Below are 13,256 nucleotides of genomic sequence, written 5' to 3'. Positions count from 1 at the left end.
ATGTGTTGTTAATGATGATGATGTCGGCCCAGCTCAACAATCTTGCGTGGTAGCGGTTCACGGCCCGGCCCACTCTTCACTGCTCCAGCAGCCCAGCAAGCAGGTGTGCGGCCGCACGCGCGCACGCAACCGGAGCCGACGGGCCCGACTCGAGCCGACGAGGAGAGCTCGCGAGGCGGCGGAGAGGAGAGAGGAAAACCCCCGGGAGGAGGGAGGAAGGAACCGAAGGAAGGCGGCGGCGGCGGCGGCGGGGCAAGATGGTGAAGGCGCGGATGACGACGTCGGACGTGGCGGCGGAGGTCAAGTGCCTCCGCCGCCTCATCGGCATGCGCCTCGCCAACGTCTACGATATCACCCCCAAGGTTTGTCGGCTCCCTGTGTGCCGCCTTCCCTCTCCTTCCTCCTCTCTCCTTCGCTGACGCCGTCGCGTGGGTGGCTGCGCGGCGAACCCTAGCCGCCGCCGCCGCCGCCGGGTTGGGTTGGCTGGTAGTCCGCGATCGGATGGGAAGGGGGGGGGGGGTGTTCGCCTTGGGCCGCCGCCGCGATCGGTGGGGGCGATTTTGTACTGGATTTGGGTCTGCTCGGATTGGTTCCAGAAGCTTTATGTAGAGTATGCTGGAGCGGTGGTTTGGCTGGGGTTACCTTGTTTTAGCTAAGTTTAGCTTGGCCTAGGAAATACAACTTCCCAGTTCGATGCACGAATGATGATTCCTTGTGCTGTGAGATTGCCTGTGTGACTTTCCGGATAGTTGATGTAGCTGGTGCGTCCTTCCGCTCGTAGAATTTGACACACAGAATAGATTATGGTGTGGGCTTTGTTTGGCTCTTGATTCACATTTTGTACGCACTTTGGTAGGATATAAAGTCCTTGAGGTTGCTTGTCTAGTACTTTGTGAGGACCAACCATGTGGTTCTCAACATTCGCGTGGTTTAAATTGAGGCTTAGCTGCCTGAATTCTTTGAACCATTCGGAAACCTATGTATTATCCATTTATCATGACAAACAGATCACATTGTTCTGCAGCATTCTCTCATGCTGTGTAACTGTGTACATATTTCCTGTATGATACCAAGTAATTTTGCTAACCTTACATATTTTCTGCACTTGGACAGACGTATCTTTTCAAGCTGATGAACAGCAGTGGAATTACTGAATCAGGGGAAAGCGAGAAGGTTTTATTGCTCATGGAAAGCGGTGTCAGGTTCCACACCACCCAATATGTCCGGTCAGTTGCTACGCGCTACCCTCCATAGATGGTATATCGTTACCTTGTTCTGGAACGTTAATGTCTAGACACCCACATCTATGCATTTCTGCAGTGATAAGAGTACTACGCCATCAGGTTTCACTCTGAAACTACGAAAGCACATTCGTAACAAGAGGCTTGAAGATGTCCGTATGCTCGGATATGACAGGGTATTGCTCCAGTGCTCGTCTCAGATAATCATTTCAAGTCAGCAGCTCTATATTGCTGTTGGTTGGGCCATTTAATGAGGCCCTTGTTTTTCTTACGCAGATTATCCTTTTTCAATTCGGGCTTGGCAGTAATGCACATTTTATAATTCTGGAGCTATATGCACAAGGAAACATCCTTCTTACGGACTCAGAATACACAGTGATGACACTACTTCGTTCTCACAGGTCATTGTTTGATTTGTGCAGTATTAATTTAATACCCTGTACTTAGTACGCACCATTGCAGGATCTGTTGGACAGTAAAATATCAGTTACTCTATACAACATGCAATCCAAGGATGCCTTTACTTTTCTTTCATGTGCTGTGCTTATTGTTTCCATTTTCTACCTGAATCACAGAGATGACAACAAAGGATTGGCCATTATGTCACGTCATCGCTACCCCGTTGAAGCTTGCCGTGTTTTTGAGAGGACTGACTTTGCAAAGTTGAAGGGCACGTTGACAATGTCTGACAATGTTGATAATAATGAATCTTTGGAAATTACATCTGGATCAACGGATGCTCAGGAACCTTCTCAATCCACCAATGATGGAGTGTCTGTAACTGAAACATCTGAAAAACCACTGAGTAGGAAAGAAAAGAGGGCTGCTGCAAAAGCTAAGCATCTTGGTTCAGATGCAAAAGCCAATAATGGTGCTCAATCAAATAAAGCTACTCTGAAGACAATTCTTGGCGAGGCACTGGCTTATGGCCCTGCACTAGCAGAGCATATCATATTGGATTCTGGGTTGGTTCCAAGTACAAAGGTCGGGAAAGATCCAGGGAGCACTATTGATGACAACACTATTCAGGCTCTAATGGAATCTGTTACAAGGTTTGAGGACTGGCTTGTAGATGTTATATCTGGCCAAAGGATTCCTGAGGGTTTCATTCTCATGCAGAATAAGATGACTGCAAAGAAGAACCTCACACCCTCGGAAGGTGATTCAACTAATCAGAAGGTCTGTATTTTATCCTTGCTTCAGTACTGTTGTGGAATTCAGTGTGCAGACTAGTTCGTTTATTTCATGCGCAAGAAATGTCTGTTGTCCCATATATCACGTATCCCTGTTTATGATTACTTGATCAGGCACTGCCACTTGTATGTTATCATGGATTGATGCAAAGTCTGGATGATAACTATTTTGAGTTCTTGTGTGCAGATATATGATGATTATTGCCCTATTCTACTGAATCAATTTAAGTCAAGGGAATATGATGAATTTGCGACATTTGATGCTGCACTAGATGAGTTCTACAGCAAAATAGAAAGTCAAAAGGTGAATCAACAGCAAAAGGCAAAAGAGGAATCTGCTGCTCAGAGGCTGAATAAAATAAAATTGGATCAGGTAACGTACTCACTTTTAAGTTTTATATTGCATATTTACAATTGCATTTCTTATAGTTTTTGTTTCCATTGGAGGGGTTTTTTTATCTTAATTTAGTCTGCAACATAATAGTTGTTCTGATAGTCCATCCTTCTGCTCTGCCATGCAGGAGAATCGTGTACATACATTGAGAAAGGAAGTGGACCATTGTGTCAAAATGGCAGAACTTATTGAGTACAATTTAGAGGATGTGGATGCAGCAATTTTGGCTGTTCGTGTTTCTCTTGCAAATGAAATGAGTTGGGAAGCTCTTACTCGCATGATTAAGGAGGAGAGAAAGGCTGGAAACCCAGTAGCAGGACTTATTGATAAGCTAAATTTTGAAAGAAATTGCATTACCCTACTCTTGAGCAATAATCTTGATGACATGGACGACGATGAGAAAACTGCACCTGTGGAAAAGGTATGTTGCTCAAGTTACTAGCTTGTCTTCATGGATGTCTGTATCATGGAAACATTTTTTTTTTCATTCTGAAACATGTTGACACCTTTTGTGTTATGGTTCTTTGGACTTAATGTTCCTGGGATGAGCTACATTCTATATGGACCATTGGCTCTTTGGTTTTCCCCCCTCTGCTATTAATTCATTTGTTATGCATTCCGTACATAGATTTATATTTGACTCTTGCTTTTGCTTTTTTGTCTTTCCTTTCTCGAGGGAGTCAAAATTTCTTACCTTTTTATTTCTTGGACAGCCATATAAAGTACTTTTACTTCGTCAAGCTCCACCCATCCACATGAACCCCATTGTGCTTTACCTGTCACTATTTTATGCTGCCTCACAAAGTCATGATGCAATTTTGGTCTGGTTACATTTACCTATATTTCACTATCAATATCTACACATTGTTTACCTATCAACTTTACACTACCTTTTTCGTTCTTTTAGGTAGAGGTTGATATATCACTTTCTGCACATGCAAATGCAAGGCGGTGGTATGAAATGAAGAAGAAACAGGAAAGCAAACAAGAGAAGACGATCACAGCTCATGAGAAAGCATTCAAAGCAGCTGAGAAGAAGACACGTCTTCAACTTGCTCAGGTACCTTCGATAACATAACAGTAGACTTGTATTCATGGTTGTTAAAGCGGTATGGCTAGGCAAGTTGCTTAGGCTTACATGCTCAAGGTAGGCTATGCAGCAATGCCTTAGGCCTTTTGTACGATGGGATCATGGCTGCTCCTTCTGTGTGTGACTACCTCCTGTATGTAAAAGGCTTATGTGTTGGACCTTGCTGTTGGCCCGCTTGGACCATGTTTTAGGTTTTTGGAAATTGTTAATTTGCATATGATCATTGATCAAGTCTTATATCCTATATGTTTGTCTTGAGAAAACTGTCACAAGTCATTTGGCTTTTTTTCTTTGATAGCATAGAGGCATAATTCGTAAGAAAGGTCGATAATTAAATGGAACGCTTTTACCTGTTCTTGGAACAAATTATTTTGCTTTTGCTTTTGCTTTGTTTAGATGATGGCATATGTCATTGTTTCAAGAAATTCACTTAGTTTATTATCCTGTTACTGTTCAGTTGTAAACATAACTTTCATATCTGGACATTTGTAGGAAAAAACTGTAGCTGCGATCACTCATATGCGCAAAGTTCACTGGTTTGAAAAATTCAATTGGTTCATCAGCAGTGAAAATTACCTGATTATCAGTGGCCGAGATGCTCAGCAAAATGAGTTGATTGTCAAGCGCTATATGTCTAAAGGAGATCTGTAAGTACCCTTATATCTATTGTAATCTGTAAACAATGTCAATGCATTTTTTCCCTCAGTTTGTCATATTTCACAATGATAATAGAAAACATTTTATCTTTATAATGCCTCATAAGTTTTGTAGTGCTATCAAATGTTCATTTTGTTCCATGAATTTCTCATATAAGCTGCTGGTTGACTTTTTTACGTGTAATAGGTATGTGCATGCTGAGTTACATGGAGCTTCCAGTACTATAATCAAGAATCACAAACGTGACACTCCTATTCCACCATTAACACTAAACCAAGCAGGATGCTTCACTGTAAGTTCAAGATTGACTCTAAACATTTTACTGCAATAACTTCAAAAAGTGCTCATATGATCCTGGGTCTCTATCGCAGGTTTGCCACAGCAAAGCATGGGATTCAAAAATTGTTACAAGTGCTTGGTGGGTGTATCCACATCAAGTTAGCAAGACAGCTCCTACTGGCGAGTACCTTACTGTTGGTAGTTTTATGATCCGTGGCAAGAAAAATTTTCTCCCACCTCACCCTCTTGTTATGGGCTTTGGTATCCTCTTCCGTTTGGACGAGAGCTCCTTGGCAGCTCATCTAAATGAAAGGAGGGTTAGAGGTGAAGATGAGGCTCTCCAAGAAATTGAAGCAGAGTCTCGCAAGAAGCAAAGTAACCCTCAATCTGATGACGAAATTGCTAGTGAAAATGGTTCGGACAAGGAAACACATGAAGATGAATCAAGCAGGGAAAATACAAACATTGACCAAACTAATAATCTTGGTCTTTCTGATCTGTCTACTGATATTGGTACTGTCAACTCTCCTGAAACACTTGCTGAAACCCAAGTTGAGGAAAACTTAGACAATGGGAATTCCAGTTCAAAGGAAGAAACTGTCGATGCTTCTGTTTCATCACAGCTTGATGATCTGCTTGATAAGACTCTTGGCCTTGGCCCTACCAAGGTGTCAGGTAAAAGCTCTTCGGTCAGAAGCATCCCTTCCAGTTTAGCAGAAGACGATGATCTTGAAGTGAAAAAACTAGCAGTAAGAGACAAACCATACATATCAAAAGCAGAGAGAAGAAAATTGAAGAAGGGTCAGTCAACTGGTGAAACTGCTACTGATTCCCAAAATGGTGAAGCTGTAGAAACACCAGGTGCTTCGCAGCAAGAAAAAGGAAAGTCAAACACAAAGGCTGGTTCCTATGTAAGTGAGCCAGGTACTTCACAGCAAGGGAAAGGAAAGGCAAACACAAAGGCTACTGGTTCTAAAGTGTGTCAGCCAGGTAGTTCACAGCAAGAAAAGGGCAAGGGAAGCACACAGGCTGCTAATCCTAAAGTAAGTCGCGGACAGAAAGGCAAGCTTAAGAAGATTAAAGAGAAGTATGCAGAGCAGGATGAAGAAGAAAGGGAAATTCGTATGGCATTGCTTGCGGTAATAATTTATCATTTGTCTTCTTTTCTATTATGTTGTCCTTTCCCTTTTGTACGGCAAGTTTTAACATTTTCCCTCATACCTGAAGTCATCTGGGAAACCTTTGCGAAAGGACAAGCCTGCACAAGATGAAGAAACCACTGCTAAAGAATCAAAGCCATCAGCTGGTACTTTGACATTTTTCTCTCATTTTCAGGATTTTACTTGTGGCATGTGATAACTCATTGCCTGGATAGTGATTAATGATTACTATTCATTGTTTCTTCTACCCTGCACAGTAGCAACTTCTCCAGAATACTCCGCTGATCAGTCTGCTTATAGTTGACTTGCTTTTATTTGAGATAGTACTCTTAGTTTGCTTGATAATGTTTTCTTCCATATTAAATTAGAAAATGAAAATTTGAGTGTGAGGTATCATTTTTCATGTTTGGCTGTTCAAAATTTTTACTCCTTTTACTCTTATAGGTGAAGATGACTCATCAAAAATCTGTTATAAATGCAAAAAAGCTGGACATCTTTCTCGTGATTGCCCAGAAAGTACATCTGAGGCGGACCAAAATGACGTCAACATTACTAGAAGCAGGGATGGTATGGGTGCAAGTACTGCTCCTGCTGGTGGAAACAGTGCCATGGACGACGACGATGTTCAAGAGATTGGTGATGAAGACAAAGAAAAGCTCATTGATTTGGACTACTTAACTGGAAACCCATTACCAAGTGATATTCTGCTCTATGCTGTACCTGTGTGCGCCCCTTACAACGCATTGCAGACATACAAATATCGTGTAAAGATTACTCCCGGCACAGCAAAGAAAGGAAAAGGTGCGTTGAGCGACAAAGTCTATTAGCTTCACTTTTTCCTTTTCATGTTTTTTTCCCGGTATATCAATTGCCCTGATACCCGAGTTTGTTACTTTCAGCTGCCAAAACTGCTATGAGCTTGTTCCTGCACACTCCTGATGCAACCAACCGTGAGAAGGAGCTGATGAAGGCATGCACAGACCCTGAATTGGTTGCTGCTATTGTTGGGAATGCCAAGATTACAGCACCGGGCCTCACTCAATTGAAGCAGAAGCAGAAACAGAAAGGGAAGAAGTCCGCAAAACAGAACTAATGTGAACTCACCCTGACCAAAAAGCTGGTCTTGATACATCCCTATCTGCGAAGATCTACAAATTTGTGATTTGTTACTTGAGTCACACCTAGCGATCGTCAATAGAAGCGTTTGTGAAGTGTAAGCATGCCTTTGGCATTGAGACTTGAGAGAGAGGGATGCCGACAGAGGCAGCAGCAGGTGTATAGGTCCGAATTGCACGTATATGATACACTGGCAGTCTGATTGCCAATTTGCTGTTTACCTGGGAGTATATGGCTAAAAAACTCGTAAATTCCATTTAAAAGTCACCTATTATATATTTTGTTCGTGATACTTCTATATGAATTCGATGAAGCATCTCTACTTTTATATGAATTCGATGAAGCATATATGAACGAATTGAACGTTTATGACAGCAATCTAGGTGCCATATTGCTTTTTTTTTTCTGGGAAGTTCTGTTCTGACGTACATCATTTTTTAAAAGATGTTTCATTTCAAAGTCGCCTGTTGTTTTGTGCGGTACCTTTACATCAACTCTCTAGTTCAATTTGTTGTTTTCCATTTCCACTTGAACTGATTTACAAATTGCAGACAAGGTACATGTAACCTTAAATATCTTATCCAAGATAAGTTTATCAACAAATATGAGATCAGCTATACAAAAATTTTGCGCTCTACTCTCATACAACGCATTGCAATATTTTGCAAGCAAATGGTACTGTCTGCACCGTACTACTCCGTCTTGATGACCCTGAAGGAATCCATGACTCTTCTGAGGTCGTCCTCTTCCTGCATGAACACCTGCTCTGGCGTCTGCAACCGGAGCTCATAGAGCCGCTTGTTCTCGACGCCAAGAACCGACAGGTAGCGCCGATCCCACTCCAGGCTCTGCACCCTGTCCTGCGGCATCACTGCCAGCTCGTTGTTGCTCGCATAGGATTTTATGTTCACCTACATGAAAGAACCACAAGCAAACACAACTGAGTTTTCATTCCGAAATATGCTGAGCTCAACCACTCATCTGAATTACAAAAAAGAAATTGCAGAATTTTCTGTCTCGTTCACCTCAACTTCATAGTACAGCCTGCCATCGTCAGCGACCTTGGATGATGCCGACAGGATGTTCGATTCGCGCCGAACTCCCAGCCTGGTCGACATGAACTCCGTCAGGTACTGCTTCAGAACCTTCTCCGCAGCCTTCTCTGGAGGGCCTAGATCCTCAACACTGATGTATTTTGATGACGAAGGGGACGATATCTCAACCGACATGTTCTCGTCGAGGACGAAGGGGTCCCTGAAGAATATGTCCGCACCAGCGCCTCGCACCTGGATCCAGCTCTTGGGGTACAAGAAGGTGTAGCCGTCAAATGTGTCGATGTACTCCCTGAATGCACCGCCGGTTGTCTCAGCTAGGGTGATCTGCTTTGGTCCTAAGAGTAGGACTGTTGAGGTGGATAGCATTGTCGACAGCACATTCCTCCTGGGAACTGCAGAACTCTTAGTTGCTTGCTGTTTGCGAATATGTAATATTTGTAGACAAGTAATAACCAAGCAACGATAAGTTTCATAAATAATTTGTGTGCCTGCCATCGTTCCGTTTGCTTTTGTTACCTCTTCCATTTCATGACACAGTGCAGATGGAAACTAGGGCAAGAAGAGCTTCAGACTGCAGCTATCTTAGTAGGAAGTAGGAACTAAGGTTCTCTTTCACACTAGCAGTCTCAGGTAAAAGTTTACTTGGAGTAGGTAACCATGTTAAAACTGTTGCATGACTGCAAAATTTTATTTGGAATAGTGACAGGTATTGTACTATCAGTTTTCAGTCACCACGTTTTCTAATTGCATGACTTCTACATCATGACTCCTTTTGAAGTGACCGGTGTTAAAAGGGATAAATCTTTAATTGGAATAGGAGTGCAGGATAAATCTCAGTATGCAACAATTCACAACAAATTCCAAACAGACTCACTTAACAGAAGTCATTATATAATAAATTCTACGGTGTGAATATTTCAATAGCATTATATAGAATATTCAACACTAGTGTACACAGGACAAAATAGAAATTGTGAGTTGCGACAGAGCGGCTAGTAAATTTTGAAGCCTTGCTCATGTGCAGTGTACTTCAAACTTGTAGGCTAGCTCATCCTTTGACAAACGCAACAAAGTAAATGGTTGGGGGCATTAGCATCAACGTAATGTAATATTCCATTTTCACTAATAACATGGCCTGTAAACAGCACATGATGCTAAACTATCCTTATCAATCCACAGAAAACACCATGCCATCCATTGTCAATTGCAGTAATTTCCAATCAGAAGAAGGGTAAGTTATGGTCATTGCCAACTGGAACACATCCATGTGGAAATTTAAAGAGTGGCCAACAGGGTGAACTATGGTCATTCCCAAATCCCAACTGGAACAGACCCATGTGGAGTTTTCGCTAGGAAAAATGGCCAACAAATTGGTATGCAACAAACTGACAACAGTGTACAATTCTACATTCCACCAACAAGTGCAGCACTCCATGGTTGCTGGAAAATCAGGCACACGCGCATGATGAATGAGCCAAAGCACAAAAGTGACAAGAAGCCAAGTCATATGTGATCACTATCAACACAGAAGACTTTAAATGGCTACACCATTATATGCACCATATGGGGCAGCAACACGGTAAAAGTTCTTAGACTAACACCTAGTAACCAAGAATGACAGGGCTCTGGAAATAACAAGAGAAGGCCTAAGAAAGTGATTAACAGGTAAGGACTCAACCAAACCTGTGTGTCTTGAAACGCACATGATGCAAAATGTCATAACTCGGGAATGTTCCATCACTTGATGCATGTGGAAATCTAATGGGAATCCCACACTTTAGGAAGAATTATCCTGACTAGAAATCCACAATTTGGAATTTGAGAGAACCTTAACTCATTGAGCTAAGCTTTAAGCTACACTTACGGAACTCAGGCACATTCCTCCTGGGAACTGCAGAAATCTTAGCTGCTTGCAGTTTTATAAAGATGTAATAATTTGTAAATAAGTAATAATCAAGCAAGGATAACATTTGTCAATATGTGTGCCTTCCATTCAGTTAACAAACCTCTTTAATTTTGTGGCATAGTGCAGATGCAAACTAGGAAAAGAAGAGCTCTAGATCGCAGCTATCTTATTAGGGAAATAGAGCTCCTGTTTCACAATAGCAGTCCTAGCCCCCAGATAAAATTATTTACTTGGAAACTTTAGTATGCAGTAGTCAAGAAGTTAAATATTATGCTACAGCTAGTCACCCACTGGAGCATTTTCATGTAGCATGAGTCAGGAATTACAATACTACATAACTACATTTTTTTTCTTTGGCAAGCTTTGACAAAATGACAAATTTTGTACTACCAGTCTCTTGCAATCACCACATTTTCTAATTCATAACTTTTTACATCATGACTGCTTTCAAAGTTACCGATGTTATAACTTTCCCATCAATCCTATCAGTTATCTTGTCTGGACTGTAGAGTGTAAATTGAATCTTAGTATGCAACAATTCGAAACAAGTTCCAAACAGATCTAACCTAACTAACACCGTTAGCTAACTAAATTCAACTGTTTGAATATGTCAACAGGATTAGACAGACTATTCAACACTAGGATAAATAGGACAACACATAAATTGTGACAGCACAGCTATCAACTCTTGGAGCCTAGCTCTCATGCAGTGTACGTCAAACATGTAGGCTCCTTGACAAACACAAAAATGCCATGATGATAGATGGCACTACCATCAACCTATTGCAGACTCCATTTTGACTAATTGCATGACCTGAAAAAAATTCTAAAACTATCCTTATCAGTCCACAACAAACAGCCTGTCAGTCATTGTCAATTGCAGTAATTTCCAATCAAAAGAAGGGTGAGTAATGGTCATTCCCAACTGAAGCACATCCATGTGGAAATTACATTAGGAAAAAGTGGCCAACAAATTGGAATTGAAGCAACGAACTGACAGCAAGGCGCGCGCGCTGAATGGGCCAAATGTAGGTGACAAGAAGTCGGGTCATATGGAGTCACTACCAACAAGCAAAGATTTGAAGTAGCTAGTAGCTACACTGTGCACCACAGGAAGCAGCAACGTGATAGAAACTTCTTAGCCGTGACCTCTAGTTACTGGGACACGTACAGAGCACTTGAATTCTGGAAATAACAAGAGAAGGACAAGGGAGTGACTAGGAAGCAAGGACCCAATCAAACGCGCATGCCTTGAAACGAAGAAACGTCCCATCAATAAATATTTGTGGAAATCTGACGTAGATCGCACGGTTGAAGAAGACCATCCAGACTACATGTCCAAGCCAGTCAAGTGAGAGGTTGCTGTTCGGACTTTGGGAGTGCCTTCTTTTTTCTGCTAATATTCCGCTCGCCCAGACACAGCTGGGGAATTGAGCTAAGCTACACTTGCCGACCTCAGTAGTGTTAGAGGGCTAGAACTACATCATAATTGCACTCAACAGAAACCTGCAACCGACGGGCAATGCAAGAACAAAACAGAATGAATCGAGGAAGCTCCCAATTGAAGAATTGGTAGAGCACGCTTCAGAATCCTAATCGGTCCAAGTGTAGCTCTGCATTCCTCGCACAGCAACAACGTCAGTCTCTCTCTGTCACAAAAATCGTCTATCTAGAAGAACCGCTCTCCTCAACGCTCCCTATCGCCACCGATCCATCCCAACAGAGACGAAACACTGACGCAGACCAGCAGAAACAACTCAAGGATGACTGGGCTAGGCTAGAAGGAAGAGCGCGTACCAGCAGGGACAACCCGGCCGCGGTGCCTGCCGGGGACCTCGGCGCGTGGGGTAACGGCGGCGGGACGCGTGCGGGGCGGGCTCCTCCGTCCCCGGGAGAAGGCAGTCGCGGCTGCTGCTGCTGCTGCGGCGGCGGCGGCGGCGGCGGCGGCCATGGGAGGTGAGCAGTGAGCTGAGCTCCGCTCGGCTCTGCCCAAGCGGATAGAGATAGCCTTTTGCTGACGTGGACGAAGGGGGATGCCACGAAGGCCACGAGAGAGCCGTCCCTGTCCACGTCTGAATCGCGGCCCACGACACGGCCCGATCTCTGTCCGGCTCACGAAACAGAGCGGACGAGAGGCCCGTGCGAGCCCGAAAGATTTATACCCATTAATCCGAAAGCACAATTGCTCAAAAGTAATAATAATCCAAGCACAAGACTTGCTCTATTTCTGTTTCCGACAACGTTAGTAACTTTAAAGAAACCCTACTATTAGTAACTTTTTATATAAAACAGAATGCAACCCTCCGTCCTAAAAAAATGCAACCCTTGTTTCCCTTGGAGTCAAACAATTTTAAATTTGACCGAATTTATACAAATAATATTAATATTTATGTTACAAAATAAGAATTATTAGATTAATCATATAATATATTTTTATACTAAATTTATTTGAAAATATAAATGTTAGCAATTTTTTATATAAATTTGATCAAATTTAGAATTATTTGACTTCTTAAGAAGCGAGAGTTGCATTCTCTCAGGGATGGAGGGGGTACCCATTAATCCAAAAGCACAATTGCTCAAATAAAAGAACTAATCGAAGCACAAGACGTGTTCTATTTCTATTTCTGACAACTCGAAGAAACACTACTATTATTAGTACTCAAGAGGTCTAGTGGGTCAAACCTAATTGTCAGCAAGGAAAGAGAAAGATCTAGAAAAATGTGTTCTCAAGTGTTCATCATATGTGTTGCTGGATGCAAGTCCTATGTAGAAGTACAAGCCGATTGGAAGTATGTCTCCTTTCTTCCCAGCCGCTCTTCCTTACTTTTCCATGTGTTTCCATTTGCTAGTAGCAATCAGAGTCAACAAAGCCAACAAAAATGTTCAAGCCTGCCGTACTGCAGAGAGAGGAGAGAGATCTCACCTCAAGAGTAATGTGCCAGCTTACCTTTCCATGTCAACGTGTGTGTACAAGGCCCTGTGCGTATGCTTTGGTGACGGAAAAAGTCGGCCGTGATAGGTGGCCGGATTGCCTTATCTTTGCGCCATGTATGCAGCTAGGCGCACATGATGCAATTTTTCTACTCTCTACTTCGTCCTAGAGCTTTGCTTTTGTCAAAGTTCGGTTCGAATTTATCTTTTCGAAATAATTCAGTAGATATC

The 13,256-nt window shown here is 42.5% G+C and overlaps 2 protein-coding genes across 3 annotated transcripts; one reads left to right on the top strand and one right to left on the bottom strand.

Moving 5' to 3' along the window:
* The first annotated feature begins 165 nt into the window (after positions 1–165).
* LOC112884237 (nuclear export mediator factor NEMF) lies at positions 166–7,464 on the top strand. The gene is made up of 14 exons (XM_025949610.1): positions 166–362; positions 1,114–1,226; positions 1,321–1,417; positions 1,518–1,642; positions 1,817–2,420; positions 2,622–2,807; positions 2,956–3,249; positions 3,736–3,888; positions 4,411–4,565; positions 4,762–4,867; positions 4,947–5,993; positions 6,082–6,160; positions 6,459–6,815; positions 6,914–7,464. Exons 1-14 carry the CDS (start codon positions 258–260, stop codon positions 7,105–7,107), a joined length of 3,615 nt encoding a protein of 1,204 aa, XP_025805395.1. The 5' UTR covers positions 166–257; the 3' UTR covers positions 7,108–7,464.
* A 165-nt stretch (positions 7,465–7,629) lies between these two features.
* On the bottom strand, positions 7,630–12,083 carry LOC112884238 (psbP domain-containing protein 1, chloroplastic). Of its 2 annotated transcripts, none has more exons than XM_025949611.1 (3): positions 11,889–12,083; positions 8,156–8,577; positions 7,630–8,041 (listed from the first exon to the last, which is right to left on the bottom strand). In XM_025949611.1, the coding sequence occupies exons 1-3, from the start codon at positions 12,040–12,042 to the stop codon at positions 7,823–7,825; spliced, it is 795 nt and encodes a 264-aa protein (XP_025805396.1). In that variant the 5' UTR covers positions 12,043–12,083; the 3' UTR covers positions 7,630–7,822. The 2 variants fall into 2 exon arrangements, with proteins under 2 accessions (XP_025805396.1, XP_025805397.1); XM_025949612.1 differs by having other exon boundaries at positions 8,156–8,570; positions 11,889–12,082.
* Positions 12,084–13,256: the final 1,173 nt, after the last annotated feature.

Source organism: Panicum hallii, chromosome 3 (assembly GCF_002211085.1).
Source record: "Panicum hallii strain FIL2 chromosome 3, PHallii_v3.1, whole genome shotgun sequence".
Lineage (NCBI taxonomy): Eukaryota > Viridiplantae > Streptophyta > Magnoliopsida > Poales > Poaceae > Panicum > Panicum hallii.
Note: the sequence above shows the minus strand (reverse complement) of the source record. Positions and strands in the feature narration are given on the sequence as shown.

Coding starts and splice junctions, on each gene's coding strand:
- LOC112884237 (XM_025949610.1), top strand. CDS start 258: ATGGTGAAGGCGCGGATGACGACGTCGGACGTGGCGGCGGAGGTCAAG. Junction 1,418..1,517: donor GTATGCTCGGATATGACAGG/GTATTGCTCCAG, acceptor TTTCTTACGCAG/ATTATCCTTTTTCAATTCGG. Junction 5,994..6,081: donor TTCGTATGGCATTGCTTGCG/GTAATAATTTAT, acceptor TCATACCTGAAG/TCATCTGGGAAACCTTTGCG.
- LOC112884238 (XM_025949611.1), bottom strand. CDS start 12,042: ATGGCCGCCGCCGCCGCCGCCGCCGCCGCAGCAGCAGCAGCAGCCGCG. Junction 8,578..11,888: donor CGGCCGGGTTGTCCCTGCTG/GTACGCGCTCTT, acceptor AGAGTTCTGCAG/TTCCCAGGAGGAATGTGCTG. Junction 8,042..8,155: donor GGCTGTACTATGAAGTTGAG/GTGAACGAGACA, acceptor TCTTTCATGTAG/GTGAACATAAAATCCTATGC.